At 42.8% G+C, this 22,059-nt stretch overlaps 1 protein-coding gene and 1 long non-coding RNA gene across 2 annotated transcripts in view; one reads left to right on the plus strand and one right to left on the minus strand.

Annotated features, from left to right (window-relative positions):
- Nucleotides 1–22,059, minus strand: part of rhbdl1 (rhomboid, veinlet-like 1 (Drosophila)) — a 52,795-nt gene that overhangs the window by 16,110 nt on the left and 14,626 nt on the right. The window contains exons 3-5 of the mRNA XM_021565172.2: nucleotides 16,578–16,802; nucleotides 15,546–15,694; nucleotides 15,156–15,268 (exon numbers count right to left, since the gene is read on the minus strand). Of these exons, the coding sequence (XP_021420847.1) occupies nucleotides 15,156–15,268; nucleotides 15,546–15,694; nucleotides 16,578–16,802 (487 nt within the window). The remainder of the gene's footprint in view (nucleotides 1–15,155; nucleotides 15,269–15,545; nucleotides 15,695–16,577; nucleotides 16,803–22,059) is intronic.
- Nucleotides 16,797–19,360, plus strand: LOC118939519. The gene is made up of 2 exons (XR_005036477.1): nucleotides 16,797–17,126; nucleotides 17,208–19,360. It is a non-coding gene; the product is annotated as an uncharacterized LOC118939519 (long non-coding RNA).

Genomic DNA, 22,059 nt, shown 5'->3' on the forward strand with positions numbered 1-22,059 from the left:
ATATATTTTTTTTACCCCTTTTTCTCCCCAATTTCATGGTATCCAATTGTTTTAGTAGCTACTATCTTGTCTCATCGCTACAACTCTCGTACGGGCTCGGGAGAGACGAAGGTTGAAAGTCATGCGTCCTCCGATACACAACCCAACCAAGCTGCACTGCTTCTTAACACAGCGCGCATCCAACCCGGAAGCCAGCCGCACCAATGTGTCGGAGGCTACACCGTGCACCTGGCAACCTTGGCTAGCGCGCACTGCGCCCGGCCCGCCACAGGAGTCGCTGGTGCGCGATGAGACAAGGCCATCCCTACCGGCCAAGCCCTCCCTAACCCGGACAACACTAGGCCAATTGTGCATTGCCCCACGGACCTCCCGGTCGCGGCCGGTTCCGAAAGAGCCTGGGCACGAACCCAGAGTCTCTGATGGCACAGCTGGCGCTGCAGTACAGCGCCCTTAACCACTGCGCCACCCGGGAGGTGGGGTATCACTATATTTATACGTAATTATATGGGTAGCAGGTACTGTCTAGTTGTGTAGGCGCACATTGTCATAGCATTTACAGCAAAAAAATTGATAAAACCTCTCCCCATCAAATTATTGTCTCGAATTTCAAAGTAAAACTTGGTTTTGTGGTAAATGTGTTCTTTAAACCGTGCAATCTATACAGATATCGCAATCATACTACAACATGTCACAGCGTGTCCTCACTGTTGTTCTACTGTACCCGCCAAAGTGAAGTAAGACAGAATTTTAAGCAGTTAATCACAGTGGCAGTTGTTCACAAGGACACCGTCAGCCTTCACTAATTATGGAAATGAGCAGAAATGAAAAAGGGTGGATGAAATAAAATTGTGTGGGCATTCATCTATAATGCCTATTCCATTCATATTCTGTGTGCGTGTGTGTGTGTGTGCCTGTGTGTGTGTGTGCCTGTGTGTGTGTGTGCGTGTGCCTGTGCCTGTGTGTGTGTGGCTCCTTAAAGAGTGCCCTGTCAGCCTGTGGTGGCGGTGGTGATCATCATCAGATGACAGATGGAAATCGGAGTGCGTTCCCTGAGTCCTTCATCCCCCCCCGACACTCACGGTTCTATTTTACATGGATTTCTGGAGGATTCGACTCTTGATGAAGTGAGTGCAGCAGCAGAAGACTTGTAAAGATCCATATTGCCCCATTTTTTTTTTGTGGTTCCAAGAAATTGCAATTACATACCGAGTGCTCTCTGATCTCTTCAAAGTCGCGGGGGAAAAAATGGAATTGGAGCAACATTCACACAGGCTACTCTCAGATGTGTTCCTCGATTCCTCAAAAAACATTAATTCAATATGGTTCAATTATTACTTCAATACAGCATTTATTTTCCAGTTAAGACTAACTGTAAGTGAAGCTTTCCTGTACATTTGAACTGCAAAGGTGAATTCACAGTACACATGCAAGAGTAACTCATGATACTCATACTAGCAATGCGTTTCCTTCAGAACACAGCACAGAGATGTAATGTAGTTGGCAGGCTGTCATAACAACACTGCACTGTTTTAGCACTAGTGCGGCGAGCTGCCACATCGCTACGGCGACATCCTCTTAAGCAGCCAGCGGCCCAGGGCCACATGACACTAGTCGCTGGCGGGACGCCGCATCTGTAGTAAAGTGGGGGGGGGGAGCAGGGAGGGAGGGGGCCCAAAGACCCCGAGCCTGAAAGGGAAGCGAAGGAGTCCGTGGGGAGGACAGAAGTCTTTCACACAGCTCCCTCTTCCTGCTAGCACAGCGCTGGTTAAAGGGCTTTGGATGTGAATATTAACCAGGGCCTGTCATCTGGGCTCTCCTGTTCACAGGGAGTTGGAGATTTAGGGATATCTCACTCATCGGGAGCCCAGACGTGAGGTCTCAGATTATTTCTGTGTGTTGTTGGCAGTTTACAGTTCATGCGCAGATGCATTTACAAGTTCACCCCCCGGTCTTTGTGTGTGTGTGTGTGTGTGTGTGTGTGTGTGTGTGTGTGTGTGTGTGTGTGTGTGTGTGTGTATATACAGTATGTGCGCACAATATGTTTACAGTATGACTCATCTTGTAATGCATAGAATGCATTTTTACACTATATACACTATACATTTACAGTGACTGTGACCATGATCCTCTTTTGTGGGCGAACTCGACTGACTCTGGTTTTGCCTGTCAAACTAAACCAAGCAGATTGGCAGTGACATTAGTAGATGATGCCCTTAAGCAATGGCTAACCATGACCAAGGGACAACTGATCCAAGACCAGAGCTGAGTGCCTAAGGGAGTCACTCCAGTGGCTCAACTGGCAGCTACAGAACAGAAAATTATGCAATAACTTAAGAATCCTTCAACAACAACAAAAAAAAGCGAATCTGGCTGCCTATACACCCACCTCCGTGCTTTCGGAGCAAACACGCTTAGTGTTTTCAAAAGGATAGGTTTTGTAGAGTATTTTAACAGCACAGCAGGGTTAAACAGTTGTGGGTGGAACAGGTTAAAGTATGGTTGTAGCGTTACACATTTTCGGTGATTTTGGACAGATAAGAGCTTAACCAAAACACGTGGGATTTGTCAACCTATTTTATTATATGACCCAAACTATATGGAGCACTAAGGACACCAATTGACTAATTGGCCCAGAGCATCAACATGCATTGAGCAGCATTTCCTGATTGGCCAGTCAATCAGTGAATCAGAAAGGGACGCTGCAAGGACAATGAGTGGTGATTTATTCATGTGATTCACACACTCCATGATTCACATTCTCTTGTTCCTTTTAATCCTTCACTGTGAAAGGAAGGATATAAAACATTTTGTCAGTTAACTCATCATCGCCAGAGCTCTCGATTCACGGAAAGGCGATGACTGTGTCTGATATCTGATCCCACATAGTTTGCTATTACCCAGACTAAACTGCATACACGGACAGCTGGTTTTTCAAAAAAATGTAATCATCATTGATGTGTGTCTATAATCAATACCGAACAGTTGAAATGTACTGCACTCCACTTTGCCTCAGCCTTAAACCCAAACTCAGGTGCTTGAGAATTCTTCCTTTCAAAGCTCTTTTCAATAGAAGCTATTTCTATCCTCTGAGAGGATTGTTTAGTCGAAGTTCCGGTTGCTCAGTTTGTACACGCTCGCCTCAGACAGACACATCTGCTATGTATTAAATCTCCCGGCCCTGCAAGTGAGATGTGCTGCAGTCAGCACTCTCCCACTCGAAAGGCTGCCTCGCCTGGCTAATAAACTGAGGAAATGCCTGATCAGATTTATTTACCAAGCAGAAATGGAGGGAGAGAAAGAGAAAGGGGGTGAGAGAGAAAGTGGATGAGAGAGAGAGAGTGAGAGAGAGCAGAGAGAGTGCTTTCTCGAGGGGTGGGGGTTTACCTGGACTAGGAGTAACCACTGTGAAACTGGCATCCTTTAACGAGACAGAGATTAATTAGTGTGCTGTTTGCAGTGCTGCAGAGAACAAGGTTGAGAGAAGAGGCACCCACGGTAAACCTGGCTCGGAAATTGTAATCAGCAACCTTGACAATCTAAAATCAACACAAGTTTACTGCAATGGGGAAGGAGTAATCACAAGTGGTGCACATGACAGGACTGCCACTGAGCTTAGGTCAGAAGGTCAACACATTGTTCTGTTACACTGGGATAAGCACACATGGATCATCTTTGCAAGGAAACAAACACAGCCTTTATCTTAAACCTAACCTTAGCCTTGAACCTTATACAGCACAGATCTATAAAGTGGTGCACTTTTGTTCCTTGGTCAAATAGATTTCTGATGGGGTGGTATCTGCAGTCATTACACAAGAAGAGCCACACGCAACAGGATGAGGCCATACGGGAACTCTACTGCCTGGTCTTGATAATGAGTGGCGGACAGGAGTGGGCAAGAGGAGGGTGGATGGGGTGGCATAACTGTCAATCTGGGAAAGTTTGTTTAAAATATGGAGGTATACCTGGGATAGAGATAAACGCTCCCTCTCCCCGCCAGCCCTTCTCTGGTCCTTCGTGGGCACGGAAAGACAAGGGGAATATCCTCATCCTCCTCTCTGTGGCTTTTCTCTAAGGGGAGCCAAACAATCTACAATCAGTCCCCATCCAGTCTGCCACCACAATCCATCTCCCTGGCTTGGTGTAGAGTCAGAGGATAGAGGAAGAGATTGAAATCGACGAATGACCTTTACGGAAAAAGGAGACTGAGGCCTTTTACTCATCATCCCCAGTTCACACATACCAGGTCACCAAGGGAGTGAGTCCTTTCAAAACACACCTGGACATCCAGTCACAACCAACCACCAGAGTCCCCATATCCAGTTCCAAGTGTGTTTTCTGTCATGCTGTATACACATGATGCACATGGAGTACACATTGCAACAAAATGCTTACTTGCAGGTTCACCACTAGACAATGCAACAACAATAGGGAAGCAAGTAAGTGTCTAAAGAATAATAACAATGCAAACTCAATTAATAAAAATAGGATCAAATGTAGCTCAAATATAACACAAGAAGGAGCTCAGACGAAGTAGGATATTTACACATGCCGGGGAGTTGTGAAATATATTGCGCAGTAATAATAAATAGTAATTGTGTAGTAATAATAAATAGTCATTGTGTAGTAATAATAAATAGTAATTGTGTAGTAATAATAAATAGTCATTGTGTAGTAATAATAAATAGTCATTGTGTAGTAATAATAAATAGTCATTGTGTAGTAATAATAAATAGTCATTGTGCAGTAATAATAAATAGTAATTGTGTAGTAATAATAAATAGTCATTGTGTAGTAATAATATATAGTCATTGTGCAGTAATAATAAATAGTCATTGTGTAGTAATAATATATAGTCATTGTGTAGTAATAATATATAGTCATTGTGTAGTAATAATAAATAGTAATTGTGTAGTAATAATATATAGTCATTGTGTAGTAATAATAAATAGTAATTGTGTAGTAATAATAAATAGTCATTGTGTAGTAATAATAAATAGTCATTGTGTAGTAATAATAAATAGTCATTGTGTAGTAATAATAAATAGTCATTGTGTAGTAATAATAAATAGTCATTGTGTAGTAATAATGAATAGTCATTGTGTAGTAATAATGAATAGTCATTGTGTAGTAATAATGAATAGTCATTGTGTAGTAATAATAAATAGTCATTGTAATAATAATAAATAGTCATTGTGTAGTAATAATAAATAGTAATTGTAATAATAATACATAGTCATTGTGTAGTAATAATAAATAGTCATTGTGTAGTAATAATAAATAGTCATTGTGTAGTAATAATGAATAGTCATTGTGTAGTAATAATAAATAGTCATTGTGTAGTAATAATAAATAGTCATTGTGTAGTAATAATAAATGGTCATTGTGTAGTAATAATAAATAGTCATTGTGTAGTAATAATAAATAGTAATTGTGTAGTAATAATAAATAGTCATTGTGTAGTAATAATAAATAGTCATTGTGTAGTAATAATAAATAGTCATTGTGTAGTAATAATAAATAGTCATTGTGTAGTAATAATAAATAGTCATTGTGTAGTAATAATAAATAGTCATTGTGTAGTAATAATAAATAGTAATTGTGTAGTAATAATAAATAGTCATTGTGTAGTAATAATAAATAGTAATTGTGTAGTAATAATAAATAGTCATTGTGTAGTAATAATAAATAGTCATTGTGTAGTAATAATAAATAGTCATTGTGTAGTAATAATAAATAGTCATTGTGCAGTAATAATAAATAGTAATTGTGTAGTAATAATAAATAGTCATTGTGTAGTAATAATATATAGTCATTGTGCAGTAATAATAAATAGTCATTGTGTAGTAATAATATATAGTCATTGTGTAGTAATAATATATAGTCATTGTGTAGTAATAATAAATAGTAATTGTGTAGTAATAATATATAGTCATTGTGTAGTAATAATAAATAGTAATTGTGTAGTAATAATAAATAGTCATTGTGTAGTAATAATAAATAGTCATTGTGTAGTAATAATAAATAGTCATTGTGTAGTAATAATAAATAGTCATTGTGTAGTAATAATAAATAGTCATTGTGTAGTAATAATGAATAGTCATTGTGTAGTAATAATGAATAGTCATTGTGTAGTAATAATTAATAGTCATTGTGTAGTAATAATAAATAGTCATTGTAATAATAATAAATAGTCATTGTGTAGTAATAATAAATAGTAATTGTAATAATAATACATAGTCATTGTGTAGTAATAATAAATAGTCATTGTGTAGTAATAATAAATAGTCATTGTGTAGTAATAATGAATAGTCATTGTGTAGTAATAATAAATAGTCATTGTGTAGTAATAATAAATAGTCATTGTGTAGTAATAATAAATGGTCATTGTGTAGTAATAATAAATAGTCATTGTGTAGTAATAATAAATAGTAATTTTGTAGTAATAATAAATAGTCATTGTGTAGTAATAATAAATAGTCATTGTGTAGTAATAATAAATAGTCATTGTGTAGTAATAATAAATAGTCATTGTGTAGTAATAATAAATAGTCATTGTGTAGTAATAATAAATAGTCATTGTGTAGTAATAATAAATAGTCATTGTGTAGTAATAATAAATAGTCATTGTGTAGTAATAATAAATAGTCATTGTGTAGTAATAATAAATAGTCATTGTGTAGTAATAATAAATAGTCATTGTGTAGTAATAATAAATAGTCATTGTGTAGTAATAATATATAGTAATTGTGTAGTAATAATAAATAGGAGTCCAGTAGAAGCAGTCATGGAGTCGATGTGTGGGGTGGATGTGTGTGAGCGGGAGTGTATCTGCGTGTGGTTTTGAGCTTGTGTGAGCGTGTGTGTCAGTGAGTGCATGTTTGGTCATATTAGCCAGACAGAGACAACATTTAAGCTCGATATACAAACAACACAACAGCCCAGTCTAAACACGGAGTTCCACATAATCAGAGGGTTCCTTAAACGCTACTCTATAAAAACCAAAACAGCAATAACAACATGAGTGCGATGCGAGAGCAGCGCTTCAAATCATCCCACAGAGAGATATAAAATGCAGAACATTTGCGCTGTGCTAAAACACCCGGTCCAAAGACACCTTGCCCTTGGTCTCCTCGGAGATTGGGTTAATTCTATCACAGGCAGCGTTCTACCCGGTCCAAATTTGTCAGGCTGGGAAAAATATGATAATATTTATGTTTCCCGGAAGCACAGGGGGCATCGAGTTAAATCAATGGTCTCCAGCAGTCACATCATCAGAGCTGCTGAGAGAAGAGACCATTCAACACAGCACCGGTTGCCAGAGGCCAGATATAATCACATCTCACCTCTGGGTGTGGTGTGCACGTGTGTTTGTGTGTTTCTGAGAGATTGAGAGAGATAGAAAGAGGGGCGGGTGGGGGGCATAAGCAAATGAGAGTGTAAGTGTGGTGTATACTATGGCGTTTGCTTGTACCGTTTGTGTCTCTGGGTGTGTGTGAATGCCTGTGCTGATAAGTATGAGTGGCTACTGGTATGTGTTTGAAAACACTGTTTAAAAAAATGGTTCCAAAAAGGTTATTTGGTTGTCCCCATGGGAGAAGGGTTCTACCTGGAACCAAAAAGGGTTCTTCAAAGGGTTCTCCTACGGGGACAGCCGAAGAATCCTTTTAGGTTATAGATAGCTCCTTTTTTCCTGAGAGTGAAGATTATGGTCACAACCAATGTCGTTCTCAGTCACGGCTACCTTTCAGCAAACAGACACAACAAATGACCTTGGGAGAAAATGATTCCAATTTTTAAAAAAGATTGCCAAGAAAACATCCATGAAATACAGTCCTGTGCTTTGCTCAAGGTTATGGAGCCACTGTTCAGTGTCCAATGGAAACAAACAGAATGTAACTGGACTAGACTGAACAACCCACAGAAACAGAATATAAAGTCATTATTTGGGACAACCACAACACTTCAGAAACAATTCTGGCACAAAATGGCCACCGTGCATCACCCAGGAGGGTGTTGCTGCATTACAACCAAGCATGAGATGGGCGACTCCCCCACACGTCCAGGATCCTCGGATGAGGTTGAACAACTTGCACTACACTAAAGCCATCCGTTATCATTGGTGTCATTACCAGTGAGGCCACAGGGGGAAGACTGGGAGAGGAAGTGAGCCTGGATGGTGCCACATTGTGTGGTGGGGTTGATGGTGAGAAGGGCCCCATGGAGAAGGGCTGGGGGATTACCATAATCACACCGGCAGCCAATGAACCAGCCACCCACTGCACCACGCCAAGGTCACCCTGCCTGCTTCCTCGATGTAGATTCACACTACCCTGCCACCGGGAGACTACATCGAGGGGCTCACAGCCACAGAACTACACACAAGGCCAGGGGCTTAATGCAGCACCAGGGTTTATAAGAAATACAGGTTAAACAGAGCTCAGTACAGGCTATACTACTAATGTACTGTGTAGTGTAGAGCACCATTCATAAATTCCCAGAACCAAACGTATAATAAAGCAAGTGACTCAACTAGCAGAAGCAAAGCCATATTGACAACTACATAAGCCAAAAGAGTGTCTCCTCTCTCTCAAATCAGACCACAGTGAATATTAAATATCCTTCCACCTGGAGTCAGAGCCTCAGTGTCAGGGTGTCCGAGTCACGCCCTGAGTCACCTCTCCCTGGCACCCGAGGTGATTTATCTAGCCTTGTGTTCTCTGCACCCTCTTCTCTCCTCTACTCCTCCACTGTGCTCTCGTTCTCCCTTTCCCTCTCTCTAAATGCTTGGCTTAAAGTTTTCCCACATTGGGCCTCAGAAAAGGGAAAATAACTGTCTGATCGGAATCCTCTGTAACACGACAGCCATACCAGGTATCCACAACAACACTCATACAAATCAACTTCCTGGGAAGAGATTAAAGAGGGCCAAGATTCTAACATTGTATTCAGATAAAACATTTATTTAAAATACAAAGGATAGCTAATCCATCTCATATCATGGCGCATCGAATTCCTATGCCTTAAATTTCCCCTTTGGGAAATACAATGTGGACTCCTTAATACCGATTGAATGTGTATCCATGACATGATGGAACTATGAGACAAAATTGACAATGACTTGTCAACCCACACGGGTCCCTTGCAAAGAAATGTGAATATTTTCAACAAAAAAAATACAAGGTGGTTTGTGGAAATATCATAGCGATTTCTACAAAAGTGAAGAACAGAGAAAACAACTGCAAAGCCATATGTCTTATCGTTGTTTGAATGAATATGTTGATATCAGAACTACAGTATGGATTTTTCCACATACACCACATACCAAAAGTATATGGACACTTGTTTGTCGAACATCTCATTCCAAAATCATGGACATTAATATGGAGTTGGTCCCCCCCCCCCCTCTTTGCTGCTATAACAGCCTCCACTCTTCTGGGAAGGCGTTCCACTAGATGTTGGAACATTGCTGCGAGGACTTCAGCCACAATCCACAACATTGCTGCTTCCATTCAGCCACAAGAGCATCAATGAGGTCGGGCACTGATGTTGGGCAATTAGACCTGGCTTGCAGTCGGCGTTCAAATTCATCCCAAAGGTGTTCGATGGGGTTGAGGTCAGGACTCTGTGCCTGTCAAGTTCTTCCACACCAATCTCAACAAACCATTTCTGTATGGACCTCACTTTGTGCACGAGGGGCATTGTCATGCTGAAACAGGAAAGGGACTTCCCTAAACTTTAGGAAGCATTGAATGTCATTGTATGCTGTAGTGTTAAGATTTCCCTTTACTGGAACTAAGGGGCCTAGCCCAAACTATGAAAAACAGCCCCAAACCATTATTCCTCCTCCACCAAACTTTACATCTGGCACTATGCATTGGGGCTGGTAGCGTTCTCCTGGCATTCGCTAAACCCAGATTCGTCCGTCAGACTGCCAGATGGTGAAGCATGATTCATCACTCCAGAGAACGCATTTCCACTGCTCCAGAGTCCAAGGGCGGCAAGCTTTACAGCACACCAGCAGACGCTTGGCATTACGCATGGTGATCTTAGGCTTGTGTGCGGCTGCTAGGGCCATGGAAGTATCTACTGTCTTCTCTGGGATGTCGATGTCACGTCTACTCCCGGTCCCCCACTCCAGAGCTCGACGTAGCCGGTCTACTAACCACCGGTCCTGGCAACCCATCATTATGCACACCTGGCAACCATTATTACGCACATCTGCACCCCATCATGAGGCACACCTGGACTCCATCACTGCCTGATGACTTCCCCTTTATCTAGCACTCCGTTGCATCACCCATTAGGTAGTATTGTTTCCTGTTTTCATGTTCATGGTTCTGTATTCACTCTGGTCGTTCCTATTGAACTCACTGACTGCACCTGCTTCCTGCGTCTCTGTTACAGTCAAAATCACTTCAGGATGATTTGATAGCTTCCATTGCAAGTGAGATTAAAAGAGAGGTTGGCGCAGCACATTTTCTCGCATGGCAAATGGGTGAAATCACAGACATCAGCTGTCGCTCGCAGTTCTTAGTTAGTGTCTGTTATGTGGACGATCAGGGCTTTATTCGGGAACATTTATTTGGCTAATTTGATGCGCAGTCTATGTTTTACTTTGTGAAGTCTGAGATGTCTGAGTTTAACTTCATGGAGAAACGTGTTGCCCAAACCAATGATGGTGCTGCTCTAATGGAATGGATCTGCTATTTCTATTTACAGTCCCCTCCCGTTCCCTGATTAAGAAGGGATGTCCACTCCACTACGTGTCAACTCTCTCCTGATATGACCTGACCTTCCTCTCCAAGCACTGTAAGAAACCCTGTGAATGTTCTCTCATTACTTTATGTCGAGTCAATCATATACACTAACACAATCACATTATTACACATACACATCAATGTGTTTTTAATCCTGGCTTGGACAAACTCATTCTTAGCTTTTTTTGTCTAACTGTGTTGTGTTCTTGCATTTTGACTTCCCAGTTAAATCCTGTCCTGACCTCAGTGGAAGTGTGGCGCTGTTCTCCAGCACCATCCAACCACGATGAGCCTGTCCTGCACTGAAGTCAAGTCTCTGAACAGCTCCACTCATGCCTCATACCCCCATTCAGTCACTGCTGTGATCCCTTCCAAACACTGTAAGTAGGCCTCTCATTCCCGTTCCCCATCATATTTTACTCTAAATGTCTTTGTTAGGTGTTTAAGGTTCTAAAATAATTTGTGGGTCTCCCATCCTCCTAAATTGTTCAGGTCACCAGCCGCCACTGGTCCCTATGGGCCTACAAAGTCCACTGCTTTTCGGGCAACACCCACACACTAATGCACACACACTAATGAAAGTATAAGCGTATTTACTCTTGGAAATACAAGGCTTTGTGCAGTGACCTTCTATTACAATAATTAATTAATTAGGCTATGTTCTGGTGGATACTGAAAACAGGCACGCAGTGCAGCTTTCATGGATTAGCAAGGCTTCATCATCCTCCACATAATTTAATGAAGAACTGATGGTATATTTACTCAACAGAGAAACCTGAAAATAACTATAGATTGGACATGTTTACTGTGTATAATCGACTTCCTTTAACTTGTGTACCGCGCGCGAACACACACACACACACACACACTACCTGCTGAAGGTCTGTGAGGATGTAATCAGAGAGCACGACTAAACCCTGTGAGGTCTACTGCTCTCCAAGAAAAACAAACACATTCTGACACGATTGAACTCATAAGCAAGACAAAACATGAATATAAACATGAGGCTACAAACCGAGTTCCAGTCATCTGTATCCCTGGGCAACTTTTATATCATTCACAAACAATCAAAGAGAGGAGATTTCTGGGAAAAACAGAGACTTGAATGCAAAGACGACTCAACGTCACAGGGTTGTTCTCCTTGAGGTATGCATTAACTTCACAAAAGATAGACATATTGGAATAACCCATGGAAAGCACAGTAGAAAATGTATTGTTACGATCGCCTATGGTATGTTAATGGGGGCTGCTGCTCGGCCAAACTCAAACCCAAACTCAAGCATAAAGCTTTAAGGCTTGCTATATCGTGTCTGCCATTAAATAAACCGCACTAAAACTCCAGACGGAGCGTCACCCCCCCCCCTCCCCTCCCCCTGTTTGATGTCTGCCTGTTATTTTCATGGAAAATGTTAGCCGAAGGCAAGAGGGCTCGGGGCTCCGTGTCTTTATTACCCTCCCACTGTGCCTAGAGCTGCGGCGGTTGGCCCCATTGACCTCTCACCTGGAAGTCAATCCTCGCTCTCTCACAACTCCCCTGTTAGTACGTGTACCTCTCATCATTAGCCCCCCTTATAACCCTACCTGAACCTGTGATTTTGAGCCCCGGCTGAGCCTATGAACCCCAAACTCCCCGGGCACTGCTCCACCTGCTTCAAAAAATGGTCTGGCACTGCTTTTCCTCCTCCTTCTTGTTTTGACTGCATCTCAAATCCCAGAATCTCGTCTGCTCTTATGCCAATACCAGGTAGACGAAGCCTGCATTACTCAGCTTCTCTCATTCGCTTTCTCTCTCTCTTTCCACCTCTCTGCGATTCTGTCATCATAAAAAAATTTTTTTAATCAAAGCTCCAATAATTCACAAGCATGTACTGTGTGTGTGTGTGTGCGTGCGTCATTTTCAGGGAGTACAAGGAGTTGAACGACATTTAGTCAAGCTTACAGATGTAGGATCTTAATTTGATCACACTGTTGCTGGAGAACTTTACTGCAATGCAGGAAATATAAAACATGCAGTGTATTTGAGGTTTAAAAAAGGCTTCTGAAGTTTAGAATTTCCACTTTGAAATTACAGACTTGATTTTCTCTTATGAAAAATATATCAACCCCTACAAAAATATCTATTAGTTATAACCCACATAATAATTAATATTTCCTGTTGATGGATTATTTTGCTGCTGTAGCAAACTGGCTCAAATGAAGATCCTGTACGCTAGGAGGAAAACTGGGGTAGTGAAAGAATGTATGTTTTTAGTAGACAATTGAGAAACAGTCCGTGAAATTATACAGGTCTAACAAAATGTATGAATATCGCAAAATTGGAATTAGGCTTACGAAGTCAGAAAACAAAATAATGCAAAAAGAAGCCGGATGTGGGGGTCCTGGGCTGCCGTGGTTACACGTGGTCTGCGGTTGTGAGGCCGGTTGGACGTACTGCCAAATTCTCTAAAACGACGTTGGAGGCGGCTTGTGGTAGAGGAATGAACATTTAATTATTTGGCAACAGTTCTGGTGGACATTCCTGTAGTCAGCATGCCAAATGCACGCTCCCTCAAATTGAGACATCTGTAGCATTGTGTTGTGTGACAAAACTGCACATTTTAGAGTGGCTTTTCATTATCCCCAGCACAAGGTGCACCTGTGTAATGATCATGCTGTTTAATCACCTTTTTAATATGCCACACCTTTCAGATTGATGGATTATCTTGGCAAAGGAGAAATACTCACTAACATAGATGTGCACAACATTTGAGGGAAATAAGCTTTTTGTGCGTATGGAACATTTCTGGGATCTTTTTTTTCAGCTCATGAAACATGGGACCAACACTTTACATGTTACGTTTTATGTTTTTGTTCAGTATATGTGACTCATTTCAGGAAACTAGGCATATGTCGCACATCCCTACTTCACAGGAGAGGCATGTGAACTTTCATGTGCCTTAATAACAAACTTGTATGCCATCTGTAAATACGAATTAAATTGTTAAATTACGAGCCTAGTTGGTTTAGCCACAGAAAAAGACAGGAAACTTCCCACTAGCCATGATTGGCTGAGATAATGAATGGGCTGGACATGCCGAGAGATTAATTCAGATTGGTCTGCCATGGAGCCTGCTTCTGTCTAACATGAGCTGCTTGGTATGTGTAGGTAGCTAATCCTTCTAATGCTGCTTTTTTGAAAGATATCCCGAAGAACTGCTCTCTGCTTTCTGGAGGACCCCGTTTTGACATCAGTGGAATGTCCAGTGAAAGCAGAGTATGACAGCTAAGGAGATGGAGAAAATCCAGCCACCATGCTTGACCGTTGGTATGAGGTTCTCATGTCATTATGCCTGGCGAAAACCAAACACTGCATTCCACATTAAGAATCGTCCACCATCGTGTAGTGTGGTGGTTTGGGGATGCTTTGCTGCCTCAGGACCTGGATGAATTGCCTTAATAGACGGAACCATGAGTTCTCCTCTGTATCAGATAATTCTACAGGAGAATATCAGGCCATCCGTCTGTCAGCTGAAGCTGAAGTACAGCTGAGTCATGCAGCAAGACAATGATCCAAAACACACAATCAAGTCTACATAAAATGGCTAAAAAACAACACATTTGAAGTTTTGGAATGGCCTAGTCAAAGTCCAGACTTAATCCCAAGTGAAATGTTGTGGCAGGACTTGAAACGAGTAGTCACTGATGTCACTGCGACAACTGTCCAGCTACAGACAATGTGGATAGACGTAGTAAAAACAAGACTTTAGTCTTGAAATCTTTGGTTGTTTAGTACACTACCGCACTCACTCTGTTTAGCACATGGCCTCACTTGTGAATCCTTAAAGAGGCAGGTGGAGCTAAGGCTTAAGAGCGTGTGAACCATGCTGAATGGGTGTAGACAAAGAAGAGCTCTCCAGTAGGGATACCAATACATTCAAGGGCCATTTTCTCAAATGTGGGGTTACAAGTTGATCAACTTTCAAAGCAGAATTGCTTTCCCATTAGTCCTCAACTGTAGTGTACGATATGCAATGTTCAATGAGTCTCTACTTTCATCCAATGTAGAAAACACCAATACAAGTTTTGCTACATAAGACCGAATCGAGCCGGTCGGTCTCATATATCAAAAGGATCAAACAGACCACGACAGTACGTCATCTTTGAAGTGCACATACTAAAACACTTATACAAGCCACTGTGTTGGATGAGAACAGTAGTGCACACTTACCCTTTATGGCTAACTTATCAGCCATGGGGAACAGACTAATACACAAAGGGACCACAACATCACACCAACACAAAACTAAAACACCAAAGTACCAAAATAGGGTACTACCCGCAGTACAACACAGCGATGACTAACACATTAACCCATGATATTATCACATCAACCAATGACGCTAACACAGTGACACTCACCTGCCACTACACCAGCCATGTAGAGCAGACTGATGCGTAGGATGCCATGGACCATCTCCAAGGGAACGCCGATCATCAGCTGGAGAAGAGCGTTGAACCCCAGCTGTTCCAACCTGAGAGACACAGTGAACAGTGGACACTGTGGACACTGGTCTCAATGACAAAGGAATAATGCATAGTGTTTTAAATCAGCTCCTTTGGTCTAGACACTTCATCAAAGGTATCTACAGAAGTCATCTATCACCGTCTATCCATCAACCCCGTCTATTATCTGTCAATGCAGTATCAATTACGTTTTGCTTTGCACTGTGTGTGTGTGCGTGTGTGTGTGTGTGTGTGTGTGTGTGTGTGTGTGTGTGTGTGTGTGAATGAGGTGGGGTGGTTTCTTACCCAACGTGCATGAACATGTAGCTGAAGAAGCGCCACACCTGGAGGCGGTGTCTGGGGTGGTACACCAGGGAGCTCTTCATGAAGTCTGGCTGGTATGTCTGCAGTACCCACTTATTCAGCATGATGCCATAGCACATGAACACAACGATCTGACGGGAGAGGCGACACACGCGCTGGGTTCACACCCACGTCTCTTCATTCAGACACTCATTTACTGTATATCACATAGTACAGAGTTCTGTTATGAGAGCCAATTGGGATTCAGCTAATAAATGCCCTGAATGTTGTCTTTTCATTTTTTTGTGGCCTTGCGTTGGTTGAAGACTTCCATTGGCACCGACAGGCGATGCACATAGAGAGAGAGACACACACAGCTGGTCCGATTCCATTAGCTGCTTTTCATAGATCAATTAATCATCATTTCAATGAATTTAAATGAACGGGAAATAGTCTTTATCGTAGCCAAATTGTCGTTACAGACCGTTCCCTGCCATTGTGAAGCATTTAAGAGCACTTGGCTTTCTTCAGAATGACAGTGAGTTCGAAGAGGAAGTGCTGTGGCTTCGTTGATTAGCAGAAGGCTTTATAGCATTGCCTATTCAAGTCATGGCCACCCGGGCTAAAGTGGTCTGGTGGTTTTCTTCATTTTCCCGTCACTAAATTGTTCCATTAATATCACTAAACTGGCCAGAGAATATTCCACTGGCTTGGTTGCCCAGTTCGACATCAGTTGCTGATGAGAATCCAAGAATCCGAACATGAAAGCCAATTTGACAGTGTTGCCTTCGAGGTCTGGCATTGAATATATGCACCCTTAACTACTGTTTACCAAAGCGTGGGTCAGTGTCCAGACTGCCCAGTGCCCATTATTGGGTCACATCCATTTCCTCATTCCTCAAGCTAAAGATATTTTATGCCAGAAACATTGTACTGCTTATTTTAAAGGTCATAAGTCAATACTAACATCTTCGGGTGGGTCACAACGCAATAAGGTCTTAACAATGAGCATCTCAGTCGTCTTAGACCTCTCACCTGGATGATGGTAATGATGGCCATGAAGACAGGAGGAGGACACAAGCTGTTCTGGTGGAAGTACCAGCGCCGGTCTGTCTCGCAGGGCAGGATCTCATAGGCCACGTAGCGCACAAAGCGCTTGTACACGCCCAGGCCCGTCTCATCCAATAGGATCTCCCGTTGCAGTGTGCGGCGGCCATTGGCGATGGCTCGTCGGAAACTGCTGGAGCGCTTGCTGCTCATCTGAGGAGGGTGGAAGATAGAGAGAGAGAGACAACGAGAGAAGGAGTGAGCGAGAAGGAGAGCAAGAGAGAGAAGTTAGGATTTCTTTGAATCTGACAGAGAAAGCTATAATTTGATTGCTAATTAGAATTGGCATGCTAAATACCTTCAACTGCTTTAAGAAGTTGAAACACGACCATTGCAGTAACCCCATGTCTTCCAAAAGTGCTGAAGCAAACTTTTGAAGGCACAGAGAACCGAAAAGCCATGTAGCCTAGCTGGGGCTAAGACATTCAATGTGCTAACTTTAAACAAAGAGAATCTCCGTTCCTCCAGTTTCCATAGGTGAGTAAAGACGTACATCAACTTGAACCGTTCAGTGCTAAAAGTGGAGGAGATTATTTCAGCGCTGCCTTGCCTTGACAGGTACACATGGCGCCTCTCTTCACTCAAAATAAACGTGCGATTTTGCCATTGAGGGGCAAAGCTTTGCTGAGTTGAGCTGTTTTGCCCGAGGAGGAGGGAAGGAGAATGCGGTGGGGAGACTGGGTGACAGGCTCCTGTTATCATGGAGACTCCAGGTTTGCTAAGTGAGCAGTAACGGCACAGCTGGGGGCTAGCGTGACATGCTACACGGAACCCTGGATGTTTGCTGCTTTGGTAGGATCTTGAGCTAACACCCTGGTGCAACCATCACTCTGACAGTTGAAGCCCAAAATATCACTAAATATTACTAGATAAGACACATATTGTATCATGAATCTGGAAGAAAATGAATGTCCTCTTAAATAAAGGTGAGATTTAAAATACAAAATATTATAGCGAAAATCAATCTGAAAACCGATCCGCGTTTACCTATACAATGGAGAAATGCTTCAATCCAAGATGATACACAGGCAATATTGCAAGCCACATTCCTACTGTATCCATCTGTACTGCAGCAGTTGTCAGAGTCCCCACAGACTCCACCAGACAGGCAGCGAAAGCAAACCAACCGTAATTCATTAGGTGCTGTTGTGTGCAGGCTCATTACATCCGGACATTGTGGGGAGCATAATAATAATGAAAGAAATCGGGGGCAATATCAATACAGCGCTAATTAAAGAAAGAAAAACTAGGAGACTAAGAAATATATAAACAAACAAATCACATACAAATGGATCTTAGCCGTCTGAGGATATTAAAGTAAATCATTTAATAATAACAGAAATATAGTTCGTCTGTAGCGCGGTGGTGGATGGTGGTGGGGAAGTTTAGTGGAACGGGATGCCGCGAGACACGTATTAAGTAATTACGATGCCGGGGTTGAACAATGAGCGAGTGTGGGCCTGTGGCATGGCGATAACCAGCGTGAGCGCGAGAGGCGCTGCCGGCCCTCCCGTGGAAGCACCACAGCATATTTTAGCACGGCGATCGAGCCCAGGCCAGGGAATGTAATTATACTGTACGTGCGCTAGGAGGGAGAGGAAAGCAGAAGCGAGGGGGTGGGTGGGAGACATTAGGAAGTAAGGAAAGGGAAATTAGGGTGTTTCCAGGGAGGGAAGGGAAATTAGGGTGTTTCCACCCGTCTTCAATAATGTCTTTCTTAGAAGACTTAAGATAAAAGGAAGGTGTTTGTGCGTGGTTGGGGTTGATGTATACACAAATGTCTTTTTTTCCTTCTCTGTGGGATTTGTTTTCTAAACGATGCCTGTGTTTCCAGTGTTTCATCTGTTTGTTCTCCCAAAACACCTGCTGCCTCTCCTCTTAGTGTTACGTTTCATCGCGCTCGCTGACATTTGTGCTCCTGAATGTTCCCGGGAGACATTTCCCAATAGACACTTATCCTTCTGCCCCGCCTTCTCCATCCGACAAGAGGGACCGCCGCTTCTAACGTGAGCGTTAAGCGCGGCCTTTGAAGTTCGGGATGTGAGAGAGGGAGGCAGACAATAAAGCACGTTAGCGTGGGAGCTGACGACTTGACTGGCGAGCCCTGAGAAACTCAGTAGGAGCACTCTAGCAGGGCGTGCTAGCATCACATCCCATCCCGTCACTACTCACGAGGACCTCAGACTCTGGCATCAACATGGTCCACTGCTAAAACTCCCCTGACAAGAAGGAGACGTCTGCCAGGGAAAATAATTGATATTTAAGGATAAGTCTGAGGATGGAGCTTTAGATAGAATTCCCTTCCAGGGAGACCGGATTGGACCTAATTGACATCGGTGTGTGTGTCCAGTCGTGTGTATTTAAAACAGCAAGGTGGTTACAGTACATGTTGGTACTCAGCTCAGCTCCAGCCTCTGTCCTTCATGACTTAATTAGTACTGGTGTTTGGTCAATACTGTACTGCTCAATAGTTTGAATTAATAATGAAACATAAAGATGCTATTTGTTCCATAGTCATCCATTTATAGAGGTACATGTGTATATTGAGTTTGGTATAGAGTCATTCTAAATTATTCAGGCTATCCATTCCAGAACATTTCCAAAGTTGGGCCTGATGCTCACCAAACAATGTGAGCTGAACTTATTTCATGTGTAGAGATGTGTGCTAGCTAGACGAATAATCAAATGTATTAATAAAGCCTTTTTTTTCTTCAGATATCACTTTTTCACCTTCATTTAACTAGGCACGTCAGTTAAGAACAAATTCTTATTTTCAATGACTGCCTAGGAACGGTGGGTTAACTGCCTTGTTCAGGGGCAGAACGACAGATTTTTACCTTGTCAGCTCGGGGATTCGATCTTGCAAACGTTCGGTTACTAGTCCAACGCTCTAACCACTAGGCTACTAGGCTACCTGCCACATAGTGCTATTCTGAAACCCAGCCTAAAACCACAAACAGCAAGCAATGCAGAACTCATTCAATGAATGTTACTAAATGATTTACTACATACTGTGCAGAACCAGGTTGGAATCCTAATGTCCTAATGAAGGTTAAATAAAAAAGTCCTGAATCACCAATGCAGTAAATGACTCACCATCACTTAGTTCTGTTAAACAGGAACAGCACATCATTTACTTCTCATTTACTGGTCATTAATAATGCATTATTAAGCTATTAAATACACACACACACACACACACACAGTAATATAAGAGAAACTAAATCACTGTTCGCCCACCTTCTCCACTGACCCAGATTCTCAGAGCCATTCTACCAAAACCCTTTTAAAATGAGAGCCCACCTTTATCTCCCAAGCAGCCCATAGCCATAACCCTCCTTCATGGTTTAATCATCAGGACCTAAACTGGAAAAACCTTCACTCCACGACACTTAAGCAAAGTGCACCACTTTAGAGCCAGCAACTCACCCAAAAGAGACATGGTGCTTGCCTGAGTTTGTAGTGTGTATTGCGAGGGTGTGTTTGTGTGTTGCGAGGGTGTGTGTGTGTGTTGCGAGGGTGTGTTTGTGTGTTGCGAGCGTGTGTGTGTGTGGAGCTGATGAACAGCCACTGTGTGTGTGTGTGTGTGTGTGTGTGTGTGTGTGTGTGTGTGTGTGACAGGGATGATAAGGTGCATCTGTTCCTCTGTCTTTCCCTCCAGTGAGACCCTGCTCGTCAACTCAGAAGACAGATGCACCCTGGGCACTAAACACTGTCAGCACGACTCCGTTGAAGTCTCAAAACACTAGAACGACCACACTGGAGCCACTAAATATCCCAAATGGCCTTGCTGGGGACACTAAACACTCCCAAAGAGAGCTTCAGTCAGGTCACAGGTGACAAATGGCGCTCTGGGCTTAGGGTGTCAACCTCATCCCCTCTTCAAGAGAAGCAGAAACACAGAGAATCCCTGCAGCAATATTGATGTTAAATAGAAAACCGGAAATATTGTCATTTCACTATGTACTGTAGTTGACTGAAGCATGCTTGGTAAAGTTCGCCTAGCGTTTTCTATATTTGTCTGCCATGACTAAATCACAACGCACACTGACAGATGGTGGCAGCAGTGGGATCCGTATTGGTGTATCTCTCCGATTAAGGAGGAACAATGACTAGGGAAACAGATTTTTCCTGAACACAGTCACCTGACAATGAGGTGTGCGTTTGTAAGTGTGTGTGTGTGTATGTGTGTTTGTAAGTGTGTGTGGGCCTCTCGGAGTCTGCGATCCCCCTGAGAGGCTTTAGCGGAGCATGAGTTACCCCCCCCCCCAGGCTGGTCCGATGGAGCTCTCTGGCTCCGATCAGCCGGCATGAAAAACACGGAGGAAGTCAAACACATTCACACACTCACGCAGCCATACGCTTCTGAACTTGTGGGCCAAGAGCTCGCTTCCGACACATATTTACACCCAGTCACGTCGAGACAGTATGTGTGGATCAACAACTCACACCGAGCCCGAAGACCAATAGAGCGAAGGAAAGTTTAACATCCCTGTTCAGCAGACTAACAGGATGAAAGTCCCACGCCTCGGGGCCAAAAGGCTAGACATAACTGCTGATGTACAGTATGTAGAGTGCACAGATGTGTGAAAACACACACACAGCACACACGCACACGCACACACACACACTGCTCCAGCTCCACAGGCAGGGGTGTTTTATCTTCTTTGCCAGGTCTTAATTCAGGCCATACGGCAGACGTTAGACACTGGTGGTAATATAATGGCAGCGGTGCGCTTCCCAACTCAGAATACCATTCATCCGACACATACTGTCAGTGGTGTCCCCCTTATAATTCTCCCTGAAGGAGAGGGAGGGAGAGAGGCAGGCAGACAGAGGAAAAGTGAAGGAGATGGAAAGAGAAAGAAAGAAGGGACAAAAGGAGGAAGAGAGAAGGAAAAATAAAGCGTGATAGAAAGAGAAGAAGACAACCAGAGGAAGGTTGGAGGGGGGGTGTCAGCTTGGCTATGACCTGGTTAAAAATGTCACGCCACATTTGCATATTCTCCCCGACAAACTAAACCAGACCTGCTCCTATAAGACACACATCACACAGAGAAGAGAACAGATTCCCGTCAGCATTTGAATATCATCCAAATGAGTCAGCAAATCGGTACGCTGAGCGTGTGTACGGTGAATGAGTCTGTGTGTGTATGTGTCCCTGATCATGTGTTAGTGAGCAAGTGCACGTCCTCTGTGAGTGTGCGTCTGTGCCCATCCGGTGAAAAATGGATGCAAACTGTGTGCGCACACGTTTGTCAGACAAATCTTTACCAATCAGACATGGATGTCGATATATCTGTGAGGCTGAGCATTCTCAAATGACCTTAGATCACTGCCTGCTACTACCAATGCTGGGCTGATCGAACACCATTTGCATTTGGCTGACGGTGAATATTAAATTGTCTCG

This window comes from Oncorhynchus mykiss, chromosome 16 (assembly GCF_013265735.2).
Source record: "Oncorhynchus mykiss isolate Arlee chromosome 16, USDA_OmykA_1.1, whole genome shotgun sequence".
NCBI classification, from domain to species: domain Eukaryota; kingdom Metazoa; phylum Chordata; class Actinopteri; order Salmoniformes; family Salmonidae; genus Oncorhynchus; species Oncorhynchus mykiss.